Here is a 27,013-nt window from a genome sequence, read left to right as displayed (position 1 = left end):
TAAAAAGAAAACCCTGCTCCAACCCTAATTCTGGGGAGGGGGGAATTCCTTTTTTGGTGAGTTGTATGTTTCCCAGGGCAAACTTATATTGGCATTAGAAAAAGTAATATCTTTCTATTGACATTTTTAAAAAACCCTTTGAAAATTTGAAACTAAATATGTCTTAGTATATGTGGACAAATATACCTATATTCTCCTTTCTCTTTATATATAAACTCAAGGTCTAATGTTTATTTTTAGATCACAAAAGACATTCACTTTGAATTTCAGCTTGCCTTCTTCAGGATTTTAAATTTAAGTCACTGTAATTCTTCTGTGACGGCCTCTGCTTCCCATGTGTAAAGGCATGTTCCTCCCTAGTGCTGGGATGAAAGATGTGAATCACCACCTGGCTATGGATTCCTTATAATAGTAATAGGGTTGTCCTGGTTTAATTTGGTTGTCCACTATCCCTTATTTTTTAGTGTTGGGGATAAACATTCAAGTTTTTCAAATGTGTAATCTATCATTGTTGCTTATCTATTCTGAATCTGTTCCATGGAAAAAATTAATATTAAATATGATGCCAATTTGTCATCTATGTCATTATTTTCAGACATTTTGTTTGTCTTGCCTGTATAAGCTACATAAATTTGATGTCTTTCCTAAGTTTTTACTAGGCTTTGCCGTTTTCATTCTTGCCTCACATGAGCAGATATCTTTGCCATTTACCTGCCAGTTAGAGGTCTTCTATTTGAACGACCATGTAGCTCTACCACTGCGTACATATCATCATGAACTGGAGAAGACAGAGACTTCCCTTTTGCTTTACTAGTTGCTTGTCTTATAGCCAATAGTGCTATGTGGTTTCGTGGTTCCTTTCTCAGTACTGGCCATTCTATCCCCCAGTGTATAGGCTTCCACTTTCCATTAATTTTGGTTCCATCAGTGGCTAATGAACCATCAGTAAACCACGTGTTAACCAAATGTTATAAACATTATGTAGGTCTCCACAGTTCCATAGGTGCCCCTAGCATCTTATCTTGGGAAATAATAATACCTCTAGCCCTATTTCGTTTTTCTGTGTCCCTAGCTTCACGACAGTCTGCAATAAATCCAAGTCCCTACACTAACCCCCAGGGCGCCTCCTCCCAATAAAACTTCTTTCATACTTCTTCAATAAAGAGAAAAGTTTTCATACACAAGGCCCTGAGTTCAATTACCAGTGCTGAAAAACAAAGTTTTCATTAAAGAGTGATTTAAAATAAGGGGGAAAACATTTGGAGCAACTTAACAACCAACAAGCAGCCGAATGATTTGATATATTTTATTTTCATGGACATTACACGAGTATTAAAACAATAATTGTGTGATAACATGAAAACTGATTGCTGTGTGACACTCAATGAACGACAAAAATTGCGCATTGCCTTTGAAGGTGTGGGTAATGGCCACAATACTTAGGTGAGAGTTGGCAAAGTGAGTCAAAATAACTTTCTCCTATAATTTTGATAATAATTTATTCAGAACTAAAATGAAATAATACTGTATGATCACAAGGTCAATGATCCAGAGCGAAGGAAGCTGGACGTCATGGGGAGCAGAGCAGCGAGAAGAATGCACGTCTTTAGTAGCGCACATCAGAGGTCCTAGAGGACCTATGAGGTCTGGGGACAGCATGACCCTCTCTGCCAAAAGCCCTAGGTCTCTGAGTACTGCAGCTCTCTCTCTCTACTTCAGGAGCTGCACCGGCTCCCTCTACCGAATTATCAGCTTCCACGCAGACCTCAGAGGCCTCTCCACCCTCTGTCCCCATAGCACGCTTCCCATACACACCCCACCTGCGCCTTTCTTCGCTGTCCGACCCCTAGACTCCGGCTCTCGCCCCGCCCCGCCCCACGCCGCTCCTCTCCTAGCCCGTGGGGCGCGGCGCGCGCACGCGCAGCGGAGGGCGGCGCGGGCGGCATGGGGACTGCGGCGGCGGCTGCGGCTGCCGGGGAGGGGGCGCGCGGCCCGAGCCCCGCCGCTGTGTCGCTCGGCCTGGGCGTGGCTGTGGTGTCGAGCCTAGTGAACGGGTCCACGTTCGTGCTGCAGAAGAAGGGCATTGTGCGCGCTAAAAGGCGAGGTAGGGCGGGCTGTGGCCGGGCCGGGGTCCGCGCCACGCGCCTGCGGGATCCTGTGCGCAGCACACGGGCGGGCTCCCCTTGGCAACGCCGAAGGCATCGCTTCCTTGTCCCTTGCTTTCTCTCTCTCTATTACCAGCGGCCTTGGAGGCCTTCTTCACTTTCAGGAGCCCTTTACCGGACTTCTTGCCTCGTTCCTGTCCCCATCCAGTCCTCTAACCCCTACCCTGCAGCAGAGCATCCGGACAGGTGCTCAGCTTGGAGCCCTGCTGCCCAGAGGCCCGCACTCACCTACTGCGGGGCAGAGCTTCGTATTTATGGGATCCAGAGGTGGGTGGAGCCAGGCCTACCTTTGCCATAGACTGGGCCTGGGGGTGCTCTTGGGAGAGCATTTGGTTGCGTGAAGGAGTAAGAGTGTGTGGTGGGCCCGCAGGATGTGCAGGCACCACTGAGGTGCCCACTCTCACCTTGAGTGCAAGGTCTCTTCTTTCCAGCGGCTTTTGCCCTGGGGCCCTTAGTTGAGTTACCTCTGGTTGTGAAGAAAACGTCTAACAGGCGTGCAAATGGGCCCACTGAGCACACCCTGGGTTGACAGGTCACCAAATACTACTACTTAGTGATACAGAAGTGCGATGAGGCACAGAGCCCTTCTTTGTCTCTGTCGTGTCATTTGTGTTGAGAGGCCCTGTGACAGGCACTGAACACCAAGGGGCAGAATAGTTTGAAGGGAAAAGTAAACATTGCTTTCAGAGAGGCCAAGAAAGGATTGTGGTTGGAGCCATAGCCTCGAGAGCTCAAGGGTAAGAACTTGGCAGCCAGGGCATGGGAAGTAGATATACTTAATAGTTCCAATTCCAGAACACATTTAAAAGTTTAACCAACCTGCCTAGGGAGCCAGGAGCCTTCAGAAAAGGGACAAAGAACTGACGATCCTGAGTGAAAGTACAAAACCAGCAATATGTATTTAAAGAACTGAATTTCAAAATGAAAGCATTGCAGTCGTAATATAAGACCTAAGTCAAACCAAGTATGGTTCCCCAAGACTGATCTGGCAACTGCACGTAGGGACTGTCTGTCAATTTGTATAGGCATCAAGATTGGGCGAAAGTGCGTGTTGGGACTGAAAAATAAATGTGCCTTTTATAGGATTGAATGAGATGAATACTTTACTTGTGTGATATTCCTGCAGATCCCACGATTCCAGGATAACTCTGAAAGAAACATGACACAAAACACATAAACCTCAGCTGAGGAGCATCATACAAAATACCTGACTCGTGTTCTAATCAAGGCCATGAAATCTCAGGAACTCTGACAGCCAGAAGGATTCAGAGCACACACCACCAAATGTGAAACATTAGAGGAAAGCAAAAGAACTCTGAACATAGACATTAGTTAAGAAGAAGAAAGAAAAAAAAAACCTTAATAATCCAATTGACTAGCAAGAGTAAATGTGTTATTTTAGCTCATTTTTTTGTGTTCCAGGGGGCTGCTGAAATAGCAAACAAAGAAACTAACCTAAAATTGTTTTTTGAGGTCCTGGGTCTAATTTTAAGCACCGCATTTTTTAAAGCCAAAAACCAATTATGTGGATGTTTTTATTCAAACCTACATACTATATATTTTATTGTATGTATGTATGTATGTACCTCACAAAATAGTCTCTAACTGTGTAGCCCAGGCTGGTCTCAAACTCATGATCTTCCTGCCTCAACATCTTGGGTAGCTGGGATTACAAGTGTGTGCTACCACACATGGGTCCATACTATGCCTTTAAATTAATAAAGTAAAGGGCCGGGCGTGGTGGCACACGCCTTTAATCCCAGCACTCGGGAGGCAGAGGCAGGTGGATCGCTGTGAGTTCGAGGCCAGCCTGGTCTACAAAGTGAGTTCAGGACAGTCAAGGCTACATAGAGAAATCCTGTCTCAAAAAGACCAAAATAATAATAATAATGTAAAAATGCAATTTCATTAGTTTTTCCATTTAATTTATTTTTTATTAATTTATTCAGCTTACACCTCAATTGTTATCCCATCACTTGTATCTTCCCGTTCCTCCCTCCCTCCTGCTTCTACCCTATTGAGGGGGACCTCCTCCGCCACTATATGGTCATAGGCTGTCAAGTCTCATCTTGGTAACCTGCTTATTCTTTCTCTGAGTGCCACCAGTCCTCCCCACCAAGGGAAAGTGGTCAAATATGGGGCACCAGAGTTCATGTCAGAGTCAGTCCCCACTCTCCACCCAACTGTGGAGAACGTGCTGTCCATTGGCTAGATCTGAGTAGAGGTTCAATGTTTACTGCATGGATTGTCCTTGGTTGGTGCAGTAGTTTGAGCAGACCTCCCCTGGGCCCAAATCCACCTGTCATTCATTAGTTTTTATTTCCTCACCTTCTACCAACTGCTATAGGTTGAGATGGTAATGGAAGGCATCCAATCTTGCTTTATTTAGTAAGTCTACTTTAACAGATATTGTTGAAACTTACATTATGTACTATTACAGATACTGAAGCTAGAACAGTTTTAAAAATCTATTCTCAGGGCAGATATGATGGCATGTGTCCGTAATCCCAGCGCGAGCCTCCAAGCCCCCATAAAGTAAAGTAAAACTTAATTCTCTTAAAGTAAACAAACTTTACCGTATCTACTTAACCAACAGAATTGATAACCATCAAATAGCTGAAATGGAAGAGGAGAGAGAAGGGTGAAATGGAAGAGGAGGAAGGCCAAGTTCTTAGGTTAAGAGAGATGAAACCTTGTGGTTTCTTACAGTGTAACTAACTCTGCTTCCTTAGAAGAGTCTGCCTTTATAATTGACAGGTGGTAGCACTCCTAGAAAGCTCAACCTCATGGAAGCTAAATTCTAATTGTAGTTCTTCAGTGGAGAGGCTGGGACCTGCTTGCTTTAAATGTCCCCTTTAAAGGACTTTCTCAATGAGTGAGCCCACTGGAGAGCTGGAGAAAGCCCTCTGAAGCGCACACTCAGGGTTCAATACCTGGCTTCTTTCTTGTGCCGTTGAATGACCTGGGAAAGAGGACTCACTCACTCACACTGAATTTCACAGGATGTTGTTCAGGACCCCAGAAGAGAGCACAATTGCATAGGCTCGATTCCCTTGCTTTATTTAGATGGCATGGTATTTGCATATAATTTATGACATCCTCTTTTTATTTTTATACTTAATTTTTGTTTATACTTCCAAAGCCTATTACCAACTTACAAAACTTAAAGTAAATGGTCTGTCAATAGCCGTTACACTTTGTTGTTTAAGGGAATAGTTGCCAGGACAAAGCTCGTACAGATGCAGTATGGACTTGTTGTTTGTTTGGGGGGCAGGCTATCATGCATCCCGGGCTGGCCTTCACCTGGTAGCTGAGGATGACCTTGAACTTCTGATCCTCCTTCCTCCACTTCCCAAATTCTAGGATTACAAGTATGTGCTATAATGCCTGGTTTAAACAGTGTTGGAGGATCAAATTGAGGTTTTATGCATGTTAGGCAAGTGCTCTATCAGTTGAGCTATATCTGCACGTGTATTCTTCAAAAGACTTGTTTGACTCGTTGTATATAGAGGGCCAGCTACTCCAAATGCCCAGAGTTAGTACCAACCTTTGCTAGCTTCTTGCTGCTGTGGAAGTAGCTGAGATAAACAACTTAAAAAGAAGAAAGGTTAGCTGGGCTCAGTGGCGCACGCCTGTAATCCTGGCACTCTGAGAGGCAGAGAGGCAGGTAGGTGGATTCCTGTGAGTTCGAGGCCAGCCTGGTCTACAAAGTGAGTCCAGGACAGCCAAGGCTACACAGAAAAACCCTGTCTTGAAAAACTCAATTAAAAAAAAAAGAGAGAAGTTTATTTTAACTCAGAGTTTTAGAAGTTTCTCTCTGATGCTTTGGGTCTGTGGCAGCATAGCATATTATGGGCACTGAAACATGTGGTGACTGAAGCCTTGGGTGATTGTTTAGCTTGGGCAGCTGGGAAACTGAGGAAGAAGAATCACACAGTCTCTTTAAAGGTATGTGCCAAATAGTCCAGCTTCCTGTCGCTAAGCCCGTTCATCTAAAGGTGGCCTTTTCCCCTAGGTGCACCATGAGCTAGTAAAGCAAACTTTCTGCATATGGCCCTTTGGTAGCCCTTTGGTGGCTACTTGAGGTTCAGACTAGAAGACTCTCTAAATTGTAACGAGACATTCACCAAATAGAATGGTATTTATTTCAGAGTGTTAAAGAGCATTGTAATGGGACTAGGCGTGCCATAGTAAGCCCTGAGTATATTCAAGAAGAAGATCTGAAGCAAGGAGGGGGTCAGGTAAGGCACAGAGGGAGACACTGACACACAATACAGAGTCCACCAGTCTTGGGAACTTGGACGAGCATTGATGTCAGCTCATTGGTAGAAGGCCTCTTGCTGGCAGTGTTCTGCCTGGAGACTCTTCTCTGAATTGGGGTGGTCTTCAAGAATGTTGAAAATAAACTGTATTGACTTGTGTGTGGTGGGGTATGCTTGTAATCCGAGTGCTGATTAGGAGGCTGAACCAGACTGAATCTTCCAAGCCATTCTGGGCTACATAGTTCAAAGCTAGATTTGGCTGTGTGGCAAGACCTGCTTCAAAAATCCAAATACACAAACGAGTAAGAAAAGAAGTTGAGGGGCTGGAGAGATGGCTCAGCAGTTAAGAGCACCAGCTGCTCTTCCAGAGGTCCCGAGTTCAACTCCCATCAACCACATGCTGGCTCACAATCATCTGTAATGGAATCTGATTCCCTCTTCTGGTGTGACGAAAGCAGAGCGCTCGGATACATAAAATAAATAAATAAATCTTTAAAAAAAAAAAAAAAAGAGAGAAAGAAAGAAAAGAAGTTGTAGTGCCCAAGTTTGTGAGGAGGAGTCTTTGGTGGGACTTCAGACAGTTCCTGAGAAAGCACTCACCTCAAGCAGGTAGGCGCGAGCCCCTCCAGCTGTTTGAGTCTGATAAGAGCAAACTCTTCTTGGTAGCCATGGCTTTCCTGGAGATAGCCAGTTAGAGGAGGGGCCGGAGGTTGGCTGTTGCTGAGAGGCTGTTCATGGATGGTGATAAAGAGGGACTTGGGCTGCCTAGAGACCAGGCTCAGAAAAGTTGGCTGTTCAGAACTGGCTGAGGGTGTTTCATAATTAACTAACTGACTAATAATTAATTAACTGATTAACTGAATTCTACACAGTATGCTTTAGACCAGGAAGAATTGATTGATCTTTTAAATTTTTCCTTTTTTTTTTTTTTTTTTTTTTTTTTTGCGAAATCAAGGATATGATAAAATTCTACTTTACAAGAATAACTGTCAGCGAGGAAATACAAAACAGGTATTGGCAAGGACTTAGAGAATGTAACACTCTTATGGTACTGCTAGCTGGCATGTAAAATGATGCAGCTGTTTTGGAAAATAGTGTGCTCTTTCCACAGAGTGTTAAGTATAGAATTACTGTTTGATCCAGCAGTTCGACTTCTTGGCTTACCCCTAGATGTGGCCTTACCCAAAGGAAGTGAAAGCAGGAAATCAAGACATTTTGCACTTTTGGTCATAAAGGCATTACTCACCAAGCCAATAGATGGGAGTGACTTAATCCATCCCACAAACCCCCCTGTTTCCAAAAAAAAAAAAGTATAAAATTCTAAACCACTTGCTTAAAAAGTACCCTCAGACACAAACTCATCTGTGTGGTTGTGTCTGTTTGTCACCGCCTTATCTCTGTTCACGGACACTTCAGAAAACCCCTGTTCCCAAGAACCTAGCCCCCACTGAGCAGGTCTGTGACATGCTAGTGAGTTCTCAGTTGCTGTAACAAGTACCTGTGATGATTTAATAAGGACAAAGTTTACTTTGACTCATAATTTTGGAAGTCTCATTACACTTACTCCAGGCAGGAGCTTGCAAGAAAAAGGTGGGGAAAAAAACAAGGGCTCACAGTCTCCTTGGAATCTCCCTCAAGACCTGAGTGACCTAAGACCACCTGCCAGCCCTGGGTGTTAACAGGTTCTGCTACCTCCTAGCTGTGCCACAAGCTGGGGACTAAGCCCTGAGCACATGGCCCTTTGAAGAACATTCTAGATCACACTTTAGCAGATGGCAAAATGTGCTTTTTTAAGGCTGAGTATCGCTTAGCAGCTAATAAGAAGGAATTTTGATACATTGTAACAGATAAATCTTGACATTCTGCTAAGTGAAATAAGCCTGGCCCTCCTCAGAGCTGTTCAAATCAATGGGCAGATGGAAAAGTATACTAACAGTGACGCCCCAGAGTGGAGTAAGAGAGGAGCAGAGAGGAGTGTTTTACAGACCTGGAGCTGGAAGTTTCCAAGGCAATAAGTAGCAATTTACAGATGAGTTGTTGTTATTACTTATCTTGTTAAGCATCATGAGGGAGGACAGTTTCGTTTTGGCTCAAGCCTTACAGAGATAGTCAGTTGTCCCAGGGAGGTCATCATAGGCAGGTGGCTATTTAGCACTGGGAAGGTATTAGATGTGTTGTAGTTTGAATGTGGAATGTCCCACTGTAGTCACGTGTGTTCACTTGGTCGCCAGATGGGAGCACAGGGAAGGTTGTGGGCCTGTTTGAAGGTGGAACCTCTCTGGAGGAAGTAAGCCACTGGAGGGCAAGCCTTGAGACTTTATAGTAGAGCCTATTTCCTGTTCACGCTCTGCTTTGTGATTTTGGATGAGATGGGGCCAGCTGTCCTCCTGCTCTTAGGAGTCCCTGCTATGAGGGACGATACCCTGTTGAACTGTAACAGTGAGCAGAAACTACCTTTTTCTCCCCTGAGTTGCTTCTTACCAGGTATGTGGTCATAGCAAAGAGAAAAGAAACTAAGCTCCTGTGCTGTGACTTCCCACTGGGATGAACTGCATATTAACACCGTGAGCCAAAGAAACTCTTTCTCCCCTAGGCTGCATTTATCAAGGTATTTTATTACAGGAATTAGAGAGGAACTAAGAAAAGTGGTACTGATCTTGGCGGGGACGGTACACGCCTTTAATTCCAGCACTGGAGAGGCAGGGCAAGTGGGTCTCTGAGATCCAGGCTAGTCTGGTCTACAGAGCAAGTTCCAGGACAACCAAGGCTGCACAGAGAAACCTTGTCTTTAAAAACCAAAAAAGTAAATGGGCTGGAGAGACGGCTCAGTAAATGAGAGCGCCACCTTCTCTTCCATAGGTCTTGAGTTCAATTCCCAGCAACTACATGGTGGCTCACAACCATCTATAATGTGATCTGATGCCCTCTTCTGGCAAGCAGAGTACATGCAGATAGAGCCCTGTATACATAATAATAAATAAAATCTTAAAAAAAAAGGAAGTGTGGTACCGAAGTGGAACAGTTGCAGTGCACAAAATGCATCCCAACAATGAAAATTGTTGTAGTCTTTTTAAAATTTGGTTTTTTTTAGATAGTCAGGTCTCATACACACACACACACACACACACACACACACACACACACACACACACACACACCTATCTTGGGTTTGCCTCAAACTGAATATGAAGTTTAGGGTTGCTTTGGACTTCTGATTCTCCTACTTCTGCCTACCTAGTGCCATCACACCTGGCTTACACCATAGTCTTTTAACTGTTCTTACATTGTCTTCTGAAGCTCAGAACAATTTTTAAAACTTTGAGCTCATATAAAAACATTAAAGAAAGAAAGAAACAAAGAAAGAGAAGAGGTCAGTGAGATGGCTTGCTTCACAGGGCTGCCGGCCTGAGTTTGGTCCCAGGAGTCTGTGCAAAGGTAGAAGGAGCAATCCAAGTCCACAGAGTTGTATCCTGACATCCACATACCTGTTACAGCACATGTCCTACCCTTCCCATCACATACAAACAAGCGCACGCATACAGTGCAATAAAATAAAAACCAAGGTTCATGCTTCCAACACAATAGCACAAAATAAATATTCCCTTTCCGAAAGAAAGGCGTAGGATAGCAGCAGGAAAAGGTTGGGTACAGAGCAAGATTCATACCAGATGGGCCAAATAGCAAAGTCGGCAGCTCCATGAACTTCTGAGCCTTGTAGCCGAATCACCAAGGCTCCAGCGACTTGAGCAGGACTTGAGCCCCCTTTGGCTCTGCCCCCAAACGCATATGTGGCTTCTCTCTTGTGCAGGTTCCTCTTGATGCCTGCTGCTTTCTTTGGCAGGTATTCTGTAGTCTGGCATTTCCAGCACTCTGGGATCTTCATAGCAACCTCTCAACTTTATGCAGTAAAGTGTAACCTCTCAGTTCTCTCAGGGAATCTGAGAAATCAAGAAAATGTACCACAGGCTTGCCCACAGACCGGTCTGGTGGGGCATTTTATTATGCAGTTTCCATAAAACTAGCCAGAACAATGAGCCTTTCTTGACCTGATGCTAAACAAACACAGCATTGTTAAAACACAACCTTTTCTTTCTTGCTGTCCCCAAGATGTTAAATTAGTATCTGCATCAAGATATAAAACGTGTTTCTAACTTTAAAAGTTCCACAATCTTTAACGTTTAAACTCTTTAAAACAGACAGAGTCAGCAGGGTGTAGTGCACACCTGTAATTCCTGCACGCGGGGAGGCAGAGGCAGACAGAGCTCTGTGAATTTGAGGCCAGCGTGGTCTGCAAAGCAAATTACAGGACAGCCAGAGCTCCACAGAGAAACCCTGTCTTGAAAACAAACAAAACATTCAGAGTCACCTTCAACATTCAAAGAAACTCCAAAGTATTTATAATTTCTCTAGGTTATCAGCGTCCTTCTAAAGTCTCTTAACTGTGGACTCATAAGCACCAGCAAACAAAATTAAGTACATTTTACTCTAAGAGGGAATAACCAGAGCACACAGCCAACATTCAAACCAAGAAAACTAAACTCCAACAATGTAAATAGTTCATTGTTCAGTATCTGGGCTTCATTTAGGACCTTCTGGGCTTCTGCAAAAGGCTTGGGCCACATCTCCCTCTCAGTCCTCTGCAGTACAGGCAGCTTGTCCCCTAAGCTCATGCCAGCTCCACTCAGCTGCTGCTGTCCTGGCAGCCATACAATGGTAGTGTCCTTTGTGTCCCCCCCAACCCCCGCTTCAGTCTTTCTTTTTAAAATTATTTTATGTACATTGATGTTTTGCTTGACCATATATCAGTATGAGGGTGTCATATCCTTTGGAACTGGGATTACAGACACCTGTGAGCTGCCATGTGGTATTTGCACCCAGATCCTCTGAAGAGCAACCACTGTTCATAGACTCTCTCCAGGCCTGGTATAGTCAGTTTTGAAATGCTGGGGTCTCCTGCTGCAGCTGGGTGGAACTTCCACCCATAGCTTCTCCCGGTCTCTCTTCAGGGACTCTGACCCTGCCTCCTGCTGCCAAACCTCAGTCTCTCACCATGACTTCAGTCCTGGACCTTTCACTACAACTGTGAGGCTGCACTGTCACCATTGGCCTCTCCTGGCTCCCCTTGAAAGGATTTCAGGCCTGGCACACAGTTTCAAGCCTTAGCTGCTTTTAATGTCATTTTCATGCCTTCAAAACCAATACCTGACTCTTGTGTGTTATCAGGTTTGGCTCTTAGTATGAGATGTGGTCATGGCCTCCTCTGGACCACAGCACCCATGTGCTGACCCTGAGAAAATACTCCCAGACTTAATGATCCTCAGTCGTTCTGGTGTCTTCTTGATCACGGCTCATTATTCATTTCCAGCTGAACAGCATTGCTTGTCCCAGTAAAGCAGAAGTTTCACTTCAGTGGTTCTGAGCTCTTAACCGCAGCTGATTTGTCAGTCCCTGATGAATAGAACCACAAATTCTTAGTTCAGAATATTACATGAATGGCCTGGTTAGAGTCTTTTCCGCCTTCTGAAACTTGAAAAGTCAGGCTTCAATCATGTGCATTCCTGTCTTTCAAGCCCCCACCTGCATCGGCCCATTAAGCTCTGAGCTCCCAATGGCTTTTCTCAGCCCAAAGTTCCAAACTCTATCCTTCCAAAACCAACCTGATCATAGGACCTTCACAACAAAAAGATGGATACTGGATACAGGAACCCAAGTAGATGCCATTGAAGAGTTCTGCCTACTGGCTTGCTCAGTTTGTCTTCTTACCGAGGACCGCCTGCCCAGAGGTGGTACCCCCCCCCCACAGTGGGCTGGGCTGTCCTATATCAGTCATTAATCAACAAAGTGCCCTACAGATTTGCCTACAGGGAAATCTGATGGAGGTATTTGTCTCAAATGAAGTGCCTCTATATGGTGTCAGTGAAGACCTAGCTTATGATGTTTCAGAGGAGAATATGCTCTCCTGGGAGCTGAGCTAGCAAAGAAACTGGCTACATCCTGCCCATGCCCTAAGAGTTTGAGTGTGGCTGGATTCAAAAGTAGTGGAATAAATTGTTTGGCAGAGGAAATTATAAGTATTTAGGCTATCATGTTTACTGATGAGTGTTCTGTCCCAGGTCTATAGTGAACAAAAAGTGGAGCAGAAGATTATGTGTAGTTTGGCTAGGAAAGCAGCGAGTTTAAAGTCAAGGTAAGTTTGAAAGCATCTCTAGTTGTTAGCGAAACCTGGTACTCTGCACCAGGATAAGGAAAGGTGCTTGGAGGACAAGATTTCACTCATAGAAGGCTGGTTTGGGCCTTTTCGGAGGATACCTATGAGCCTCAAAAGGTTTAGGATTCCAGTGGTATTTTGGTCTGAGCTTTCTCTCTTTGGGCTACGTATTAAAGTATTATCTACATATTGTACAGTGGCTCCTTGTGAACAAATTACATCCTTATGATCTTTTTCTAGTGCCGTGGTGGAAATGTGGTGGCTGTCTCTGAGTCTTTGAGGGAGGGCTGGGTACTTTGGCCATGACTGCCCTTCTGTTAATGATTGCTTACTGACTATAATTATGTACAGAGTAGGCATATAGGGCCTCTTCCTCTGTACCAATTGATAGGCTTCTATATATTTAGTCAATACCACAAGATTGCTTTTCCACCACAAATAGTAGAGAGGGCTTTTGGTGATCAAGCCTGTCTAGCATTGTGGCTTCCATGAGAGCCCACTTTATCTGATTAAAAAATCACTTTGATTGAGCATCTGGTTGAAGGGCTCAGAGTCTAGGCCCTTAAAAACTGCAGAGAGAGGTTTTGTCATTAGTCCAAAGTTAGAAATCCACGTTTGACAAAATCCAGCCGTGTTCAAGTAGCTGTCTTATTCTTGGTTGAAGTAGTCCAATTATCCCTAACTTGATGTGGCTATGGTTGTATGGTTGTACTTCCTGCTGAGTTATTTGGCCTCCCTGCCCGCAGATCTGATGTCTTTGAAGGATCAGAAAGTTTAGGATTTTGATGGTAATTTGATCTGAGCTATCTATAGTAGTTATTAACACATCACCTACATATTGTAAAACTGCTCTTTGTGCCCTAACTAGGCCCTAAGGTCTAAAACGATGCAGCAAAATATGGGGCCTTCTCTGATCCTTTTTTTTATTTTAAATATATTTTATTAATTTATTCATATTACATCTAAATTGTCATCCCATCCCTTGTATCCTCCCATTCCTCCCTCCCTCCCATTCCTCCCTCCCTCCCTCCCATTTTCCCCTTACTCTCTTCTCCTATGACTGTGACTGAGGGGGACCACTTTCCCCTGTAGATACTTATAGGATATTAAGTCTCTTCTTGGTAGCCTGCTATCCTTCCTCTGAGTGCCACCAGGCCTCCCCATCCAGGAAGGTTGTCCACATTCACTGCTGGGAAGGTCCAGCAACTGGGTCTCTCCATGCAAAAGCAAAACAAAACAACAGGAACAGGCCAACCAACGTTCAGGGTGTAAAGGAACACAAAAAAAGAAAGGGCATCTTTTGGCCCTGCCTCTCTCCTATCAATTGTCTTCTTGCTATGAAAAAAGACTTGTCAAAAGTAACTTCAGGGAGGTTTGGCTTCTAATTTTAGGACACAGGCGGTCCATCCTGGCTGGGAAGTCATGATGGCAGGAGTGTGAGGCAGCTGGTCACATTGTGTCTGCAGTCAGGAGGCAGAGAGCAGTGAATGCTGCACTTAGTTCCCTTTCTTCTTTTTTTATTTAGTATGGAAGTTAGGATGGGACCTTCCAGACTAATTAACAGAAAGTAGAAAACCCTTCACATTATCTCCGAGGGAACTGTTGATCCTGTCAAGTTGGCAATCAACATAAACATGGCAACTGAAGACCACTTAGTAGACTCAGGGAATATAATGGCCATCAGAGGACTCAGTAGAATCACCACCTCATGGACAAGCCTAGAGTCTTGGACTGCTTGGCTTTCTCCACTTGCCTTATGTACCAGGAAGATTAGGGTTTTACAAGGAAATTGACAGAGGACGGCAGGCATGTTGTAGAGAAGCTTTAATGATAGACTGTATTTCTAATTCAACTTCCCTCCTTAATGGATCCGTTTTGGTTGGATAGCTTATCCCAGTTTTTTTCAGTGGATTTTTGACTGGGTCAAGTTGTTTTAGCTCATTCTCAAGGGTCCTTGTACCCCAGTCAGGTCTATTTTTGTTGGGTGCTTTCTTGGGAATACTTTGGAGACTAGGGCTTTCCGAGCTCTGGAGCCCCTAGAGAATTACAAAATTGTCCCTAGGTATCGCAACAAGCCTCTTTCCTAGGTGGGAGAAGGGCATTGAGGGATTCTCAGGAATATATAATGAAAAACCTGATCTTCAAATTGGCAGGTGCCTGAGGTAGTAAGATACTCTCTTGGAAGGGATTCCTGTTCCTCCTCCCCCAACTGTATCTGTAGATCAGGAAGATATGTTTCTAGGGGAAAATAAGGACCAAGTGAGTGGCTTCACTATCTATAGCGGATTACTTTTCTTACCTGCTACTTCAAGCATACTTGAAGGTACTTCAGCAGAGAACAGGAGCTAGCCCGTTCCCTCAGTACCCGGAGCCCTGTAAGGTGGCTGTGATGTTAGGAGTTGGGCCCTTTCTTCTCTGAGACAGCATCAATCTGCCTTCTAATGTTAGACTTCCTGGTCCTTACATATTGAACACTCAGGATGGCAGCGAGTGGTTGGTGATCTTACATGCCCAGTGTCCTAATGCCAACCTTCCCTCAGTCCGAAATCTCTGAGGTTTATGTGGATCATTTCGGTAGGTCCAGCCAATGCCTTTAAGGACAAATATAATCATCTCTGTTCCTTTTGGTCTTCCTCTAGATCTTGGCTGTTAACCATGAAGAGAGTGGTGTGTGAGGGTTCTGTGGTCTCATGAGGCATTTTTTATTCTCTGGTGCTGACTGGATAATAAAATACTAGCCCAGAAGAGCTTATACTTTGGAGAATGTAGGCTCTATGTTGGTGAATTCATGAAAGCCCCAATTAGCCTGTTGGGAAATAGGGCAGAATTTTCTTCCTTTCTGGATTTATCTTCTCTGGTGTTGTCATATTTATTTATATGTAATTTCTTATTCCTGCAATAAGGCTTTCTGTTATCTGCCTATGCGTGTGATTTCCCGGAGAAGGGGTTAGATTCCCAATTAGTAGCTTTCTGCTCTGAGAGGCGCTCATTAGATTTTTTTTTTTTTTTTTTTTACCAAATAAATTATTTGTATGCATTTTAAAAATATCTTCCAAGACTCTATTTTGCTCCAGGGATGTAGCACGTGAGCAGGCATCAGTGTAGGTCTTACCTTGTGAGGTCATAAGCTAAAATGAAGGTCCAGAAATAACTAGTAAATGGGACGTTCCTCAGAAATGCTTCCTATGTTATTGCGTTATTGACGATTTGTAATTGAAAAAGGACTCAAATTATCACTGCTAGTCTAGGCATGTCTCTTAAGGGGAGTGGCATAGGCACAGAAGAAAATGGTTGATAGGAAGCTCCACTCTTTGTGTGGCCTGCAGGGCTGGACGCCTTTGTTGGTAACGTGGGGTAAGTAGGAGAATATGGAGGTGGGGTAGGCCTCTGTGGAAGTGGAACAGTTGCCCACTGTGTAGGCTTCACCTTTTTCAAACCTACTTTATTTGGGGTTTTTTAAATGCTTACACCTCCCTTCTAACCCACCTACCCTAGACAGGAGAGAAAGGAGGTTTATGGGAACAGGAGAAGTAGACCTGACCTTGTTGGATTCAGTTCTTGGGAGCGATTCCCCTAGTGTAGTCAGCAGGATTTCAGCAGACCAGCAATTCCACCAAAGCTGCTGCTGGAACCTGGAACAGCAGCCAGAACCTGGAAGCCTTCGCTGGACGCTGGATCAGTTCTCTCTAGGAGCATCTCGAAGTGGAGTGATGAACAGCCAAACAATACCAAGACCCAAAAAGCCCCAGCCTCTTGTTTTGGTCGTGTGTGTGTTTGTGTGTGTGTGTGTGTGTGTGTGTGTGTGTGTGTGTGTGTGTGTATCTCCTCTCAGGGTCTGTACTAGGATGTTTTTCAGGGGGCAAAAACCAAGCCCTGCCCCACAAGGTGGGTTCCACTTCTCAGTAGATAAACGTCACCTGTTCTCTCACAAGTCTGTTCTCCATCCCATACCTGGGATCAAAACAAAAAGGATGCTTACATCCACTACCTATGCCACACTTGGGACCAAAATAAAAACATATTTTCATTCACTACACCGCTGTTTTTGTTTTTGTTTTTGTTTTTGTTTTTGTTTTTGAAACAGGGTCCCTATGTATCCCATGGTGTTCTGTCTGGAAAGCAGAGTTTAGGCACAAACAAGGATCGTCATTTGCATGACGTAGTCTCCTTTCCTGGTGGAGAACCATCGGGGCCTGAACATATGACATGCCAGGCCATTTTCCTTGATTCCTACAAAATAGGTTTTGCTGCAGTGTAACCTTATATCCTCGGGCTGAATTTCCCCATCACTGAGCTTGTTTTTGAGGCCTGTGGTGTCATAGTAAAATGTTAGCTTCTTTTTCTTTAGGTTCTCAGGGTTAAACTCATTTCACTTATTGAGGATGTATTATAATGTCCAAGGGAAATGAAGGCAAATTTTCTATAAAGATCCTAGAGTGGGAGTTGGGGGGAAGGGGGAGGGAGGAAGGGAGGGAGGGGAGCAGAAAGAGAGAGAGAGAGAGAGAGAGAGAGAGAGAGAGAGAGAGAGAGAGAGAGAGAGAGAAGTACCAGAGCTTCTGAAATGGAAAAACAATGTCCCTTTGTCTACTTGAGTCCTCAAGGGTTAGAGTGCCCTCCCTCTGGTCTTTTGGAGGCTGATGTCTCTAGGTGAATGTAACCTACTTGTAGTGCAGTTAGAAACACCAGTTTTAATCTCCAGTTCTTCTGGCTCTACTCGTTTTCTTGGCAAAGGGTTGAACCAGTTGCTTAAATTGTTTCTTTCTCTAGGGATTAAGTCTTGGAATGTCTCTGCTCTGACATTCTTTTACCTGGATGGAATACTCCCCAACTCTTGAGCTATTAGGTGACTGGAGAAAAGGTTTGCTTGAATGCAGATGCGTGGCTATGGTTTTAGATTGCCGTTTAAGCCAGGCGTGGTGGAGCGCGCCTTTAAGCCCAGCACTTAAGCCAGCAGAGGCAGGTGGATCGCTGTGAGTTCGAAGCCAACTTCGTCTACAAAGGGAGTCCAGGATAGCCAAGGCTACATAGAGAAACCCTGTCTCAAAAACAAAACAAAACAAAAAACAAAAACAAAACAAAAAAAAAATTAATGCAAGTGTGCAGAATATTTTCCTTAGGCATCACCCCAAAGGTGATGTCTTATTTCCTGGGAAATTACCTCCATGTCCTTAGGCTAGTGTTGCTTACAGTAAACAGGCAGAATTTGAGAAAGACGGCTTCTGGCAGAACACAAGGACTAATGATAGGAACGTGGGGAGTCACAGGTGTTGTCACCATGTGCAGCAGGCAGGTGTTGACAACCTGCAGGTGCCAGATGTGAATCCTCCCCTCCCCAGTGCGGAGTCAGGAGTGGATCCTGGAGAGTTATCTCAATGGAGGGTGATGCTGTAGTCTGGCCATGTGTCCCATGTGAGTCTGCCATTCCCTGTCATTCCTAGTGGGTTTTCCTAGGAAGCCGGAAGGTAGAAAGAATGGGTGTGAACAAGTGAATGCCAGTGGTGTAACAGAAGGTCTGGAGAGGTGGGGCGGGGGGTGTAGTGGTACTCAGAGGATGGCTACCGTTTATCAGTACTATCCCGTGCCCTTATAAGTGCTGCCACTTTGGCTGGTCATGTGACATCACCATCTTTGTTGGCCACATTGATCTGTTAGATACCTATGAATGAAAGGCAGCTGTGTGCAGAAGCCCTTGGGAGGGTGTCTTATAGGTTGGCTGGGGTTCATGTGGCTTCCTGTGAACCTCCCAGTTTAAAGGTGGACTCTCCCACATTACCACTTACCATTTTAATCTTAGGAAATGCTTCTATGAGCATTTGCCTGTAAGCAAATCTGTGGAACATTTTCTTGTTTAATGATTGCTATGGGATGGCCCAGGCCACCTTGTGGGTGCCATCCCTGGGCAAATGGTCTTGAGTTGCATAAGAAAGGCTGAGTAAACCATGAAGAGTGGGCGAGTAAGCTCTGTTCCTCTATGGCTTTCTGCGTCAGTTCCTGACTTCAGGCTCCTGTTTGAATTTCCATTTGACTTTTCTCAAAGGTGAACTGTATGAGGTTGAGAAATGTAGGCCAAATAAGCTTTTCTTTGCATGTTGATTTTGTTCGTGCTCCTTCTCACAGTAAGAGGAACCAAACTTCGGCACCATGGAAAGATGAGAAAAGAGAATTTGAATCTGATCCCTTCCCTAGGCTTTGATCAGGCATTCCATGGGAACTTTCCCATCATCCCAAGTGTTTCAGGAAGGAGAGGATAGTGCTGTGGCTAAGGATGAGAGCATTTGAAAGCCTTTCCTGCTTCCCTTCTCACTCCCTGATTGACAGCGGTTACAGGTACACATCTGAGTTCAGAGCACACCTGCTGAAATTGCCAGGCTCTTGTTCTGCAAACAGTGGTTTAGACAAAAACACATGGAATGGAATGGTTCATTAGATGAGAGAAACAGACTTGGAAAGGAGGCACAGGTAAGGGAGGTCCAGGTTCCAGAAGATAAGGTTGGGTCCCTGCTACCATTGCGGGTCACTTAGATATTGTGTATTTGTTCTGATGATGTGGTTTTATTACATATGAACCCAGCTTTCAGGAACGTTTCCAGTTTTCCCTTAACATTGGCTGCTTTCACATGTTTATCCTGGTGCCTGTGGGATCCATTCCTCTAACCTCAGTCATGCTTCTTGTTAATTCACAATCCTGCTGTGGGCAATAGTTGCCCTGTGGGCGATCCTTTCTATTAGCGTCTTTGCTACTTGATGTCACCAAATTCCTCTCAAGAAACTACTTAATGGAGAGCTTATTTCATGAGCCCTACAGATTAAGAAGGAATCCAGTCTGCTGTGTCACAAAAGACATGGCAGCAGGTGCATGAGGCAGCTGGTCACTTTGTGTCTACAGTCACCAAGCAGAGAGCCAGGCTATTAAACATCAAGACACACCCGTGACACACTTCCTCCAGCAAGGCTCTACATCCTAAAGCTTCACAACCTTTCCATCAGCACAAAAAGCTGGGGACCAGGTGTGCAAATACATGATCTTTTGGGGGACATTTCACAATCAATCCACAGCATTCCATCCCTGGCCATTTTATAAGGCAAGATGCATTTGGTCCAACTTCAGCAGTCCTCGTGAGTGCTCATGATGTCATCACTGCACATTCAGTGCAAGCCTGAAGACCTGAGTTTAGCCAGTGGAACTTATGGTGCAAGAAGATAAGTGACTTCCAGAAGTTATTTACTGACCTTTACACACACATACATACACACACACAGAGAGAGAGAGAGAGAGAGAGAGAGAGAGAGAGAGAGAGAGAGAGAGAGAGAGAGAGAGAGAGAGAGAGAGAGACAGAGACAGAGACAGAGAGACAGAGAGAGAGAGACAGAGAGAGAGAGAGAGAGACAGAGAGAGAGAGAGACAGAGAGAGAGAGAGAGACAGAGAGAGAGAGAGAGAGAGAAGCATACATTTTCTCCTACAGGTTCCCAACACTTGCCTGCTGATACCACCTAGTGACTGCTAACTAACTTTATTCCCCACTTCTTTACCATTAGACCTTATTTATTTTTGCTGTGTTGTAAGCTACCTTTCTCAAATTTTCCTGAGCATTTATTGTAGGCAACACACTAACCTCAGGATATGGAGATAATTCCCAGGTATTAAGACATCATTGTATAAACGGATAACGTAACTGCTCAATGGTGTGGTTATGGGTAAAGTTTTTATCATAGAGATGAGGGAGAGAATAGCCAGAGGCATTTGGAAGAATCCAGAGCAGAGAAAGAAAGTAGTAGACTGGACATAGCCAGCAGACTGTACCTGGTCATGAGAGACACAGTGCAGAGAGAGAGAGAGAGAGTAGGAGTGAGGCAGACAGAGAGAGGTGGACCGAACACTGGCAGAAGAGGGAGCATAGACAAATTAGCAGGGTTATAAGGAGAATGACTAGCTGGCAAGGGAAGGCCAGGAGCTGGGGGAGTTTAGGGTAGTGCAGGAGATGAGAGCGTCTGTGTTCATGGACGCTGAACTGTGTAACAGGCACTTGTGACACTGAGGGAGCCTGGAGCCAGCATGCACCACAGATAGCCTTTGCCCTTCTGCCAGTGATAAGGGAAATGATTTCTTTTGGTAGAGGGTAGCTGATTTCAAAGTTCCTGAGGTATGCTGGCTTCTGTCTAAACACAACAATTTTGGGAAATAGAGTTTCCTCTGGACCTGAAAATCACCTTAAGGTTGAGGTCTGAGGAAGAAATGACCCAAATACACACAAGAATAATAAATACAATTTAGAAATTGAAAGTTCCCATGGGGCAGGAGAATAGGGTGGAGAGTCTCAAGAATATTTATGTTTTAAGTAGTGACTTATTTAGCCAAAGAAAACCACTGTATGAGCAAATTGTTTGTCTTTTGGATCAGCCTGTGTTGGTTGAGAAAAATCAATACAATCTGCCCAAACCCAACTTTACTACTTTTAGTGGCTTCTCACCCATTGATAGACTAAAGATTACTTATGAGCTGGGTAAACAAGAGAACACTCATTTTTAAAATTCAGTTTTTATTTCTTATTTAAAATTTTTCTAATTTTTATTTTATTTATTTATTTTTTAAATTTAGTTTTTATGTGAAGACTTCTCTCTCAGTCATTGTAAATCTCTTACCTGATGATGTGTATAGCTTTTAAAAATGACCTAAAATTTTTTAAAAGATTTATTTATTTAATGTATGCGAGGGCTCTGTTTTCATACACACCAGAAGAGAGAATCAGATTCCATTACAGATGACTGTGAGCCACCACGTGGTTGCTGGGAATTGAACTCAAGACCTCTGGAAGAGAAGTCAGTGCTCTTAACTGCTGAACAATCTCTCCACCTCAATTTAAAAATTCTAATTATACATATGTGGGATGGGGAGGTACAGTTTGTACACATATGGTCAGAGGGTGGAGAGCTCGAGTTACAGACAGTTGTGAGCTGTGTGATATAGGAATTGAACTTGGGTCCTCTGCAAGAGTGGTAAGAGCAGGCTGCAAGTGGTGGCGCACGCCTTTCATCCCAGCACTCGGGAGACAGAGGTAGGTGGATCTCTGTGAGGTAAGAGGCCAGCCTGGTCTATAAAGAGAGTCCAGACTAACCAAGGCTACACAGAGAAACCCTGTCTCAAAAAAAAAAAAAAAAGTAAGTGCTCATAATTTCTGAGCCATCTCTCCAGTACCCATATATGGTTTATAAACCTGCTTCCTAAGGCTGAGGAGATGCCTCGGTGGGTAAGAATACTTGATGTACAATTACTGAAGCTCTAAGTTCATATCATAGCACCCATGTAGAAATCTGGGAATGACTTCATTAGTTTCTGTAACTCTAGAGCAAGGACAAGTGAATTGGCCTAGAAAAAAAAAAGATTTCCAGGTTTGAGGAGAGACCTTCTTTCAAGGAAATAAGGCAAAGAGAGCAGGAGACCTGATTCCCTCCTCTGGCTTCTGCACTTGTGCATGTAGAGATGTGCATACCCCTATAGATGTGTAAATACACCACATGTAGAGGTGTGCACCCCTAGAGATGTATAAATACTGTGTGTGTGTGTGTGTGTGCGCGCGCGCGCGCGCACACACACACACACACACACACACACACACACACACACACACACGCCACTGAGTAAACCTGCTTTCCTGATTGATATTCCTCTCTTTTTTTATAGGTACTTCCTACTTAACAGACATTGTATGGTGGGCTGGCACAATTGCAAGTAAGTAGCTTCTAGAGTAAAGATTCTGGCCTTTTTATTTATTCCTCAAGTCATTCACCTGGGCAGTGATGGGGAGGGCAACATGAGTGGGGGTGGCTCAGAAGGTGCCCCCACACTTCCCACTCTTTTGGCGCTTGAGATTCACTCTCCTGTTGTGCTATTGTGCTGGGTGTGGAGAAATCAGAGCAGTCTCTCCCTCCTCTGTCTTGGTGCAGACGCTTCCTGGGCAGCCCCGTGGTCAGGCTGACTTGCCTTCTAAGCACAGTTGATGTAACAAAGAGTTTCCTGGCTCAAAAAACAGATCAAAGATCGTGTGCTATAACTTAAAATAATCAATTGTAATTTTTTTTCTTAAAACCACATGCCATATATTGCCTTTTAAGCAAAATGCTGCATAGTTGAGGCTGATTCTGCTCACTGAGGAGCCCCCTTATAAGCTTAGTTTGAGCGGTGCACCTAAGAGTCCTGTACAAGCCAGCTCTGGCCAGCTTCTCCCACTGGAGCAGGTCTGAGGTCACTTGAAGGCAGTTGGGAAGCTCTGCCCAAATTGTTGAAGAAAGATTGTAGTCAGAAGAAGCAGGGTGCCTTGGTGCCTTGGCGTACTACTGTAGTGTGTACAGGTAGCGAGACTACTGTATATATCATGAGGATACAATATTGTCAGTCTTGGCAACATAAAAGCAATGAAAAACATTCGAGTACATAGGTATGTTTAACCTGATCAAGATAGCGCACAGCGCATGTGTGTGTGCAAGCATTAGTTAGTATCTCATGTATGACTTTTATGCTATGTTTTGGCTAAAGATAAACAAGTGAATGAATATGTTAAAATGTAAAAGTAAAAATATTTTAAGCTAGAATTTAAAGAGTGGAAATATATTCAGTGTCGGTCGCACTTGGTACTGTGATAATGCTGGACATTTCCATAGAGGTTTGGGACTACTCCCCAGACCAGGGAAGGTCAGCCGCTGGGATGTGTGACCAGGTAGATTTGCTTCTTCAGAAGGGCTGTAGAAGAAGCCCCTTCAGAACAGAGCCTGGCAAACTCTTTATCGGTGATAAAGGGAGCTTGATAACGGCACGTGGTGTCCTTGTGATTCTCTTCACAGTGGCTGTTGGCCAGATTGGAAACTTCCTAGCTTACACTGCGGTCCCTACGGTCCTGGTGACTCCCTTGGGTGCCCTTGGAGTACCATTTGGGTGAGAACTGACATTCTGTCTTGATATTTAATATTTTGTTTACATAGGAAAAAAAACCTTCCGTTATAACTGTTTCTGTTTAAAAGATAAGATTGTTGATGAGGATATGTCTGTTGTCCCCTAAGAGTTCATAATAACCCTTTAAATGCATTTCCCTGTGTGACTAATACTTCTCTTAGAACTCACTCTATTGTACTTTGTATTTTAGTGACTCATAGTTATCAGCAAGTCTGCTACTCTTTCCTCTCCTGGACTTTGCTCTGGGAAACTTCTTAGAACCCAGAGTCTTCCTAATACCATGGCATGTTATGCTCAGAAATCTTGGTGGTGTGAAATGGCAGATGGTATTTTATGTGGATGCTTAGCTTAGCATCCTCTGCTAGACAGACATTCTCCCTCCTTGTTCCAGTAAGCTACTGAAGTGGGGTGCATGGCGTTTGGGCATCAGAAGCTTGTTGAAGAGGGTGTGTCATCACACAGTCAGGCAAATGGATACTGTTGAGTGGTGGGTTAGAACCTTGGGTTTGACTGTGTTTGAATACTCCAAGTGGGGCTTTGCACACTCGAGTTGGAGTTCCAGGGGTTGAAATAGCTGCCTGTGGGAAGGAGCCAGGCCTCCAGGGACTAGGAATATGAGCATGCTTACTCTCCCATTACCCATGTGGACAGAAGTAAAGACTTAAACAGTGACAGCTGTCAGAAATCACCCTCTTTAAGTTGGTGACCTGGATCATTTTCTTTTGCTGGGAACGGATCATTTTTAAAAAAATAAACAAGGTTTTAATTTTGGTTCATAGTTCTAGAGGCTACAGAGTACAAGATTGGGCAGCCCTTTTTCTTTCTTTCTTTCTTTCTTTTCTTTTGAGTGTGTAGCCCTGGCTGGCCTGAAACTGGTTATGTAGACCAGGTTGTTCTGGAATTTACAGAGGTCTGCCTGTTTCTATCTCTCAACTTCTAAGATTAAAGTTATATAGTACCACATCAGGATAAAAATTTATTTATTTTAAAATTGGTTTTTGAGACAATTTTTTTTTTAGTTATGTGTATATATGTGGTCTGTGTGTGGACATGTGGATGTGTAAGTGTGGGTGCTCTGGAAGTCACAGCTGGGAGCTGAACCTGTGTTCTCCTGATGGACAATATGTGCTCTTACCCACTGAGCTGTGTCTCTTCAGCCCCAGGCAACCCCATTTGTGAGGCTCGCAAATTATTTTATCCCTTGGCAAAAAGCCAAGTGGGCAACCTAGTGAGCACTCTCACATTGTAACAGTTCATTTGGTGGCAACAATCCAGTCCTGTGAGAGTTGCATTAAGTCTCTTTCCCTCTCTCTGTTTGTTTTTTCTTCCTTTAGACAGAGTGTCTCTGTGTATCCTGGAACTCCTCTGTAGACCAGGGTGGCCTCAAACTTAGAGAGTTCTCCTGAGTGCTAGGATTAAAGTAATCTCTTTAGAGATGTCATCACCTTTTAAAATTGCTAATCAAATTTACTTATTTATTTTTAAAAGATTTGTTTATTTATTATTTATACAGCATTCTGCCTGCATGTGTGCACACCAGAAGAGGGCACCAGATCTCATTGTAGATGATGTGGGCCACCATACGGTTGCTGGGAATTGAACTCAGGACCTTTGGAAGAGCAACCAGTACTCTTAACCTTGCCTTATTAGAGAAATGTTTTCTAGCTGGGCGTGGTGGCGCACACCTTTAATCCCAGCACTTGGGAGGCAGAGGCAGGCGGATCGCTGTAAGTTCGAGGCCAGCCTGGTCTACAAAGCGAGTCCAGGACAGCCAAGATAACATAGAGAAACCCTGTCTCAAAAAAACAAAAACAAAAAAAGTTTTCTATGAGACCTCCCCTGACTATATCAACATAGCCTGCTACAAAGATATTGATATTTTCTTCTCCGTTTGAAGATGCTATTAATAAACAGATTAGAATAGAAGAGAAATAAGAGCTATTTTGTCTCGTGAGTATGTTGACTGTAGTTTTATTCCAGAAAGACCCCAGTCCTTGCACAGAAGAGTGTGATAGGTGCCTTTATTTGTCTTAAATTCCCTTTAAGATTCTATGGCTAGGGACTAGAGAGACAGTTAAGAGCCCCTGCTGCCCTTTCAGAGTACTTGAGTTCTGTTCTGGGCAACCACATGGTGGCTTAGAACCACCTGTCACTCTGGTTTCAGGGTATCGTTAGCTCTGTTCTGTTCTCTGATGGCGCTGTACTCCCATGGTGCATAGGCGCACATTCAGGCAAACATTCACACACATAAAATAAACAAAATCTCAAAAAAAGATTCTGTTTCAAAAACATCAACTTTTTTTTTTCCACATGTAATTTTGAAAATAGCTTTTTACTACATTGTTCTTATCCAAACTTACGCTTCATATTGATGTCACTTTGTATTTTGGGTGCTCCAGAAAGTCTGTGAGGGCACGAATGGTGCTTATGCCTGGAATCAGTCCTCAGCGTTCCCAGTTTGTTCCATGATCTTTGAACACGGCATATTTGAAGTGTATGTCAATTCTCATATCATTTTATAGTTAACTAACCCACTGCCCCAGTTCTGCAAGAGGTGTTATTCACCCAGAGAAGTATAATATACTGTCCCTGTTGTGGTTGTAGGGATCAGACACAAAACTATGTGCATGCTTTAAGCAATTGAGTGTTCTGAAAAAAAAAAAAAAGGTAAATCAAATTAAATCAGAAAAAAAGCAAAGACGGCAAAGTATGTGTATGGTTTATAAGACTTTCTGTTGATAGTGAGTGAATTGCTAAATTTACAAAGAATAGAAAAGAATGTGGCACTGGAAAGAAAATCAGTTTCTATTTCTAAATAGAACAGAGAGCCCCCTCAAATGGATCCACTTTAATATACAAGAGTTTAATATATGATAAAAGTAATCATCATTATATACTTTAGGAGAGGTTTTTAAAATGTATTTGGACATAATTTCCACATTACAGGAAGGGTATAGGATTAAGAATCATCTTAATGCTAAAAGCCCTTTTGTGGATACTTTAGCTTACTTTCTCCGTTCTTGACTTCCTTTAATCTGGGTTTCTTAACCTTGGCACTACTACCATTTGAGGTCAGATATTTCTTTGTTAATGTCTTGAGTGGAGTTCTGTACACTATAGGTTGTTTAGCAGATTCCTTGGCCTCTGTCCACCACAAGCCATTAGCATCGGTCCCCTCCTCAAAGTATCTCTAGACATAAACTAATCAATTTATATGTTCAACACTTCAAACAGGTTGATATTGGAAGACCAGGGGGCTGGTGAAGGCACTTGCCACAAAGCCAGATGGCCCAAGTTCAATCTTTGGGACCCACATTTGACATGTATCGTACCCCCTCTGCTCGGGGTTGGTCTGGTGCTATGCATTCTGTACAAAGAAAGGCTGAGGGTCCAAGGGCATAGCACTCTAATCTGCTTGGCATCTTACATAGC

The 27,013-nt window shown here is 43.8% G+C and overlaps 1 protein-coding gene across 1 annotated transcript in view; it reads left to right on the top strand.

Annotated features, from left to right (window-relative positions):
* The first annotated feature begins 1,944 nt into the window (after positions 1-1,944).
* Nipa1 (NIPA magnesium transporter 1) overlaps positions 1,945-27,013 on the top strand; it is a 35,627-nt gene continuing 10,558 nt past the window's right edge. Inside the window, exons 1-3 of the mRNA XM_051148639.1 lie at positions 1,945-2,104; positions 22,316-22,363; positions 23,473-23,563. Coding sequence (XP_051004596.1) covers positions 1,945-2,104; positions 22,316-22,363; positions 23,473-23,563 — 299 coding nt within the window. The remainder of the gene's footprint in view (positions 2,105-22,315; positions 22,364-23,472; positions 23,564-27,013) is intronic.

The sequence above is a fragment of the Acomys russatus genome, chromosome 7 (assembly GCF_903995435.1).
Source record: "Acomys russatus chromosome 7, mAcoRus1.1, whole genome shotgun sequence".
In the NCBI taxonomy this organism is placed as follows: Eukaryota; Metazoa; Chordata; class Mammalia; order Rodentia; family Muridae; genus Acomys; species Acomys russatus.
This window is presented reverse-complemented; position numbering and strand designations above follow the sequence as displayed.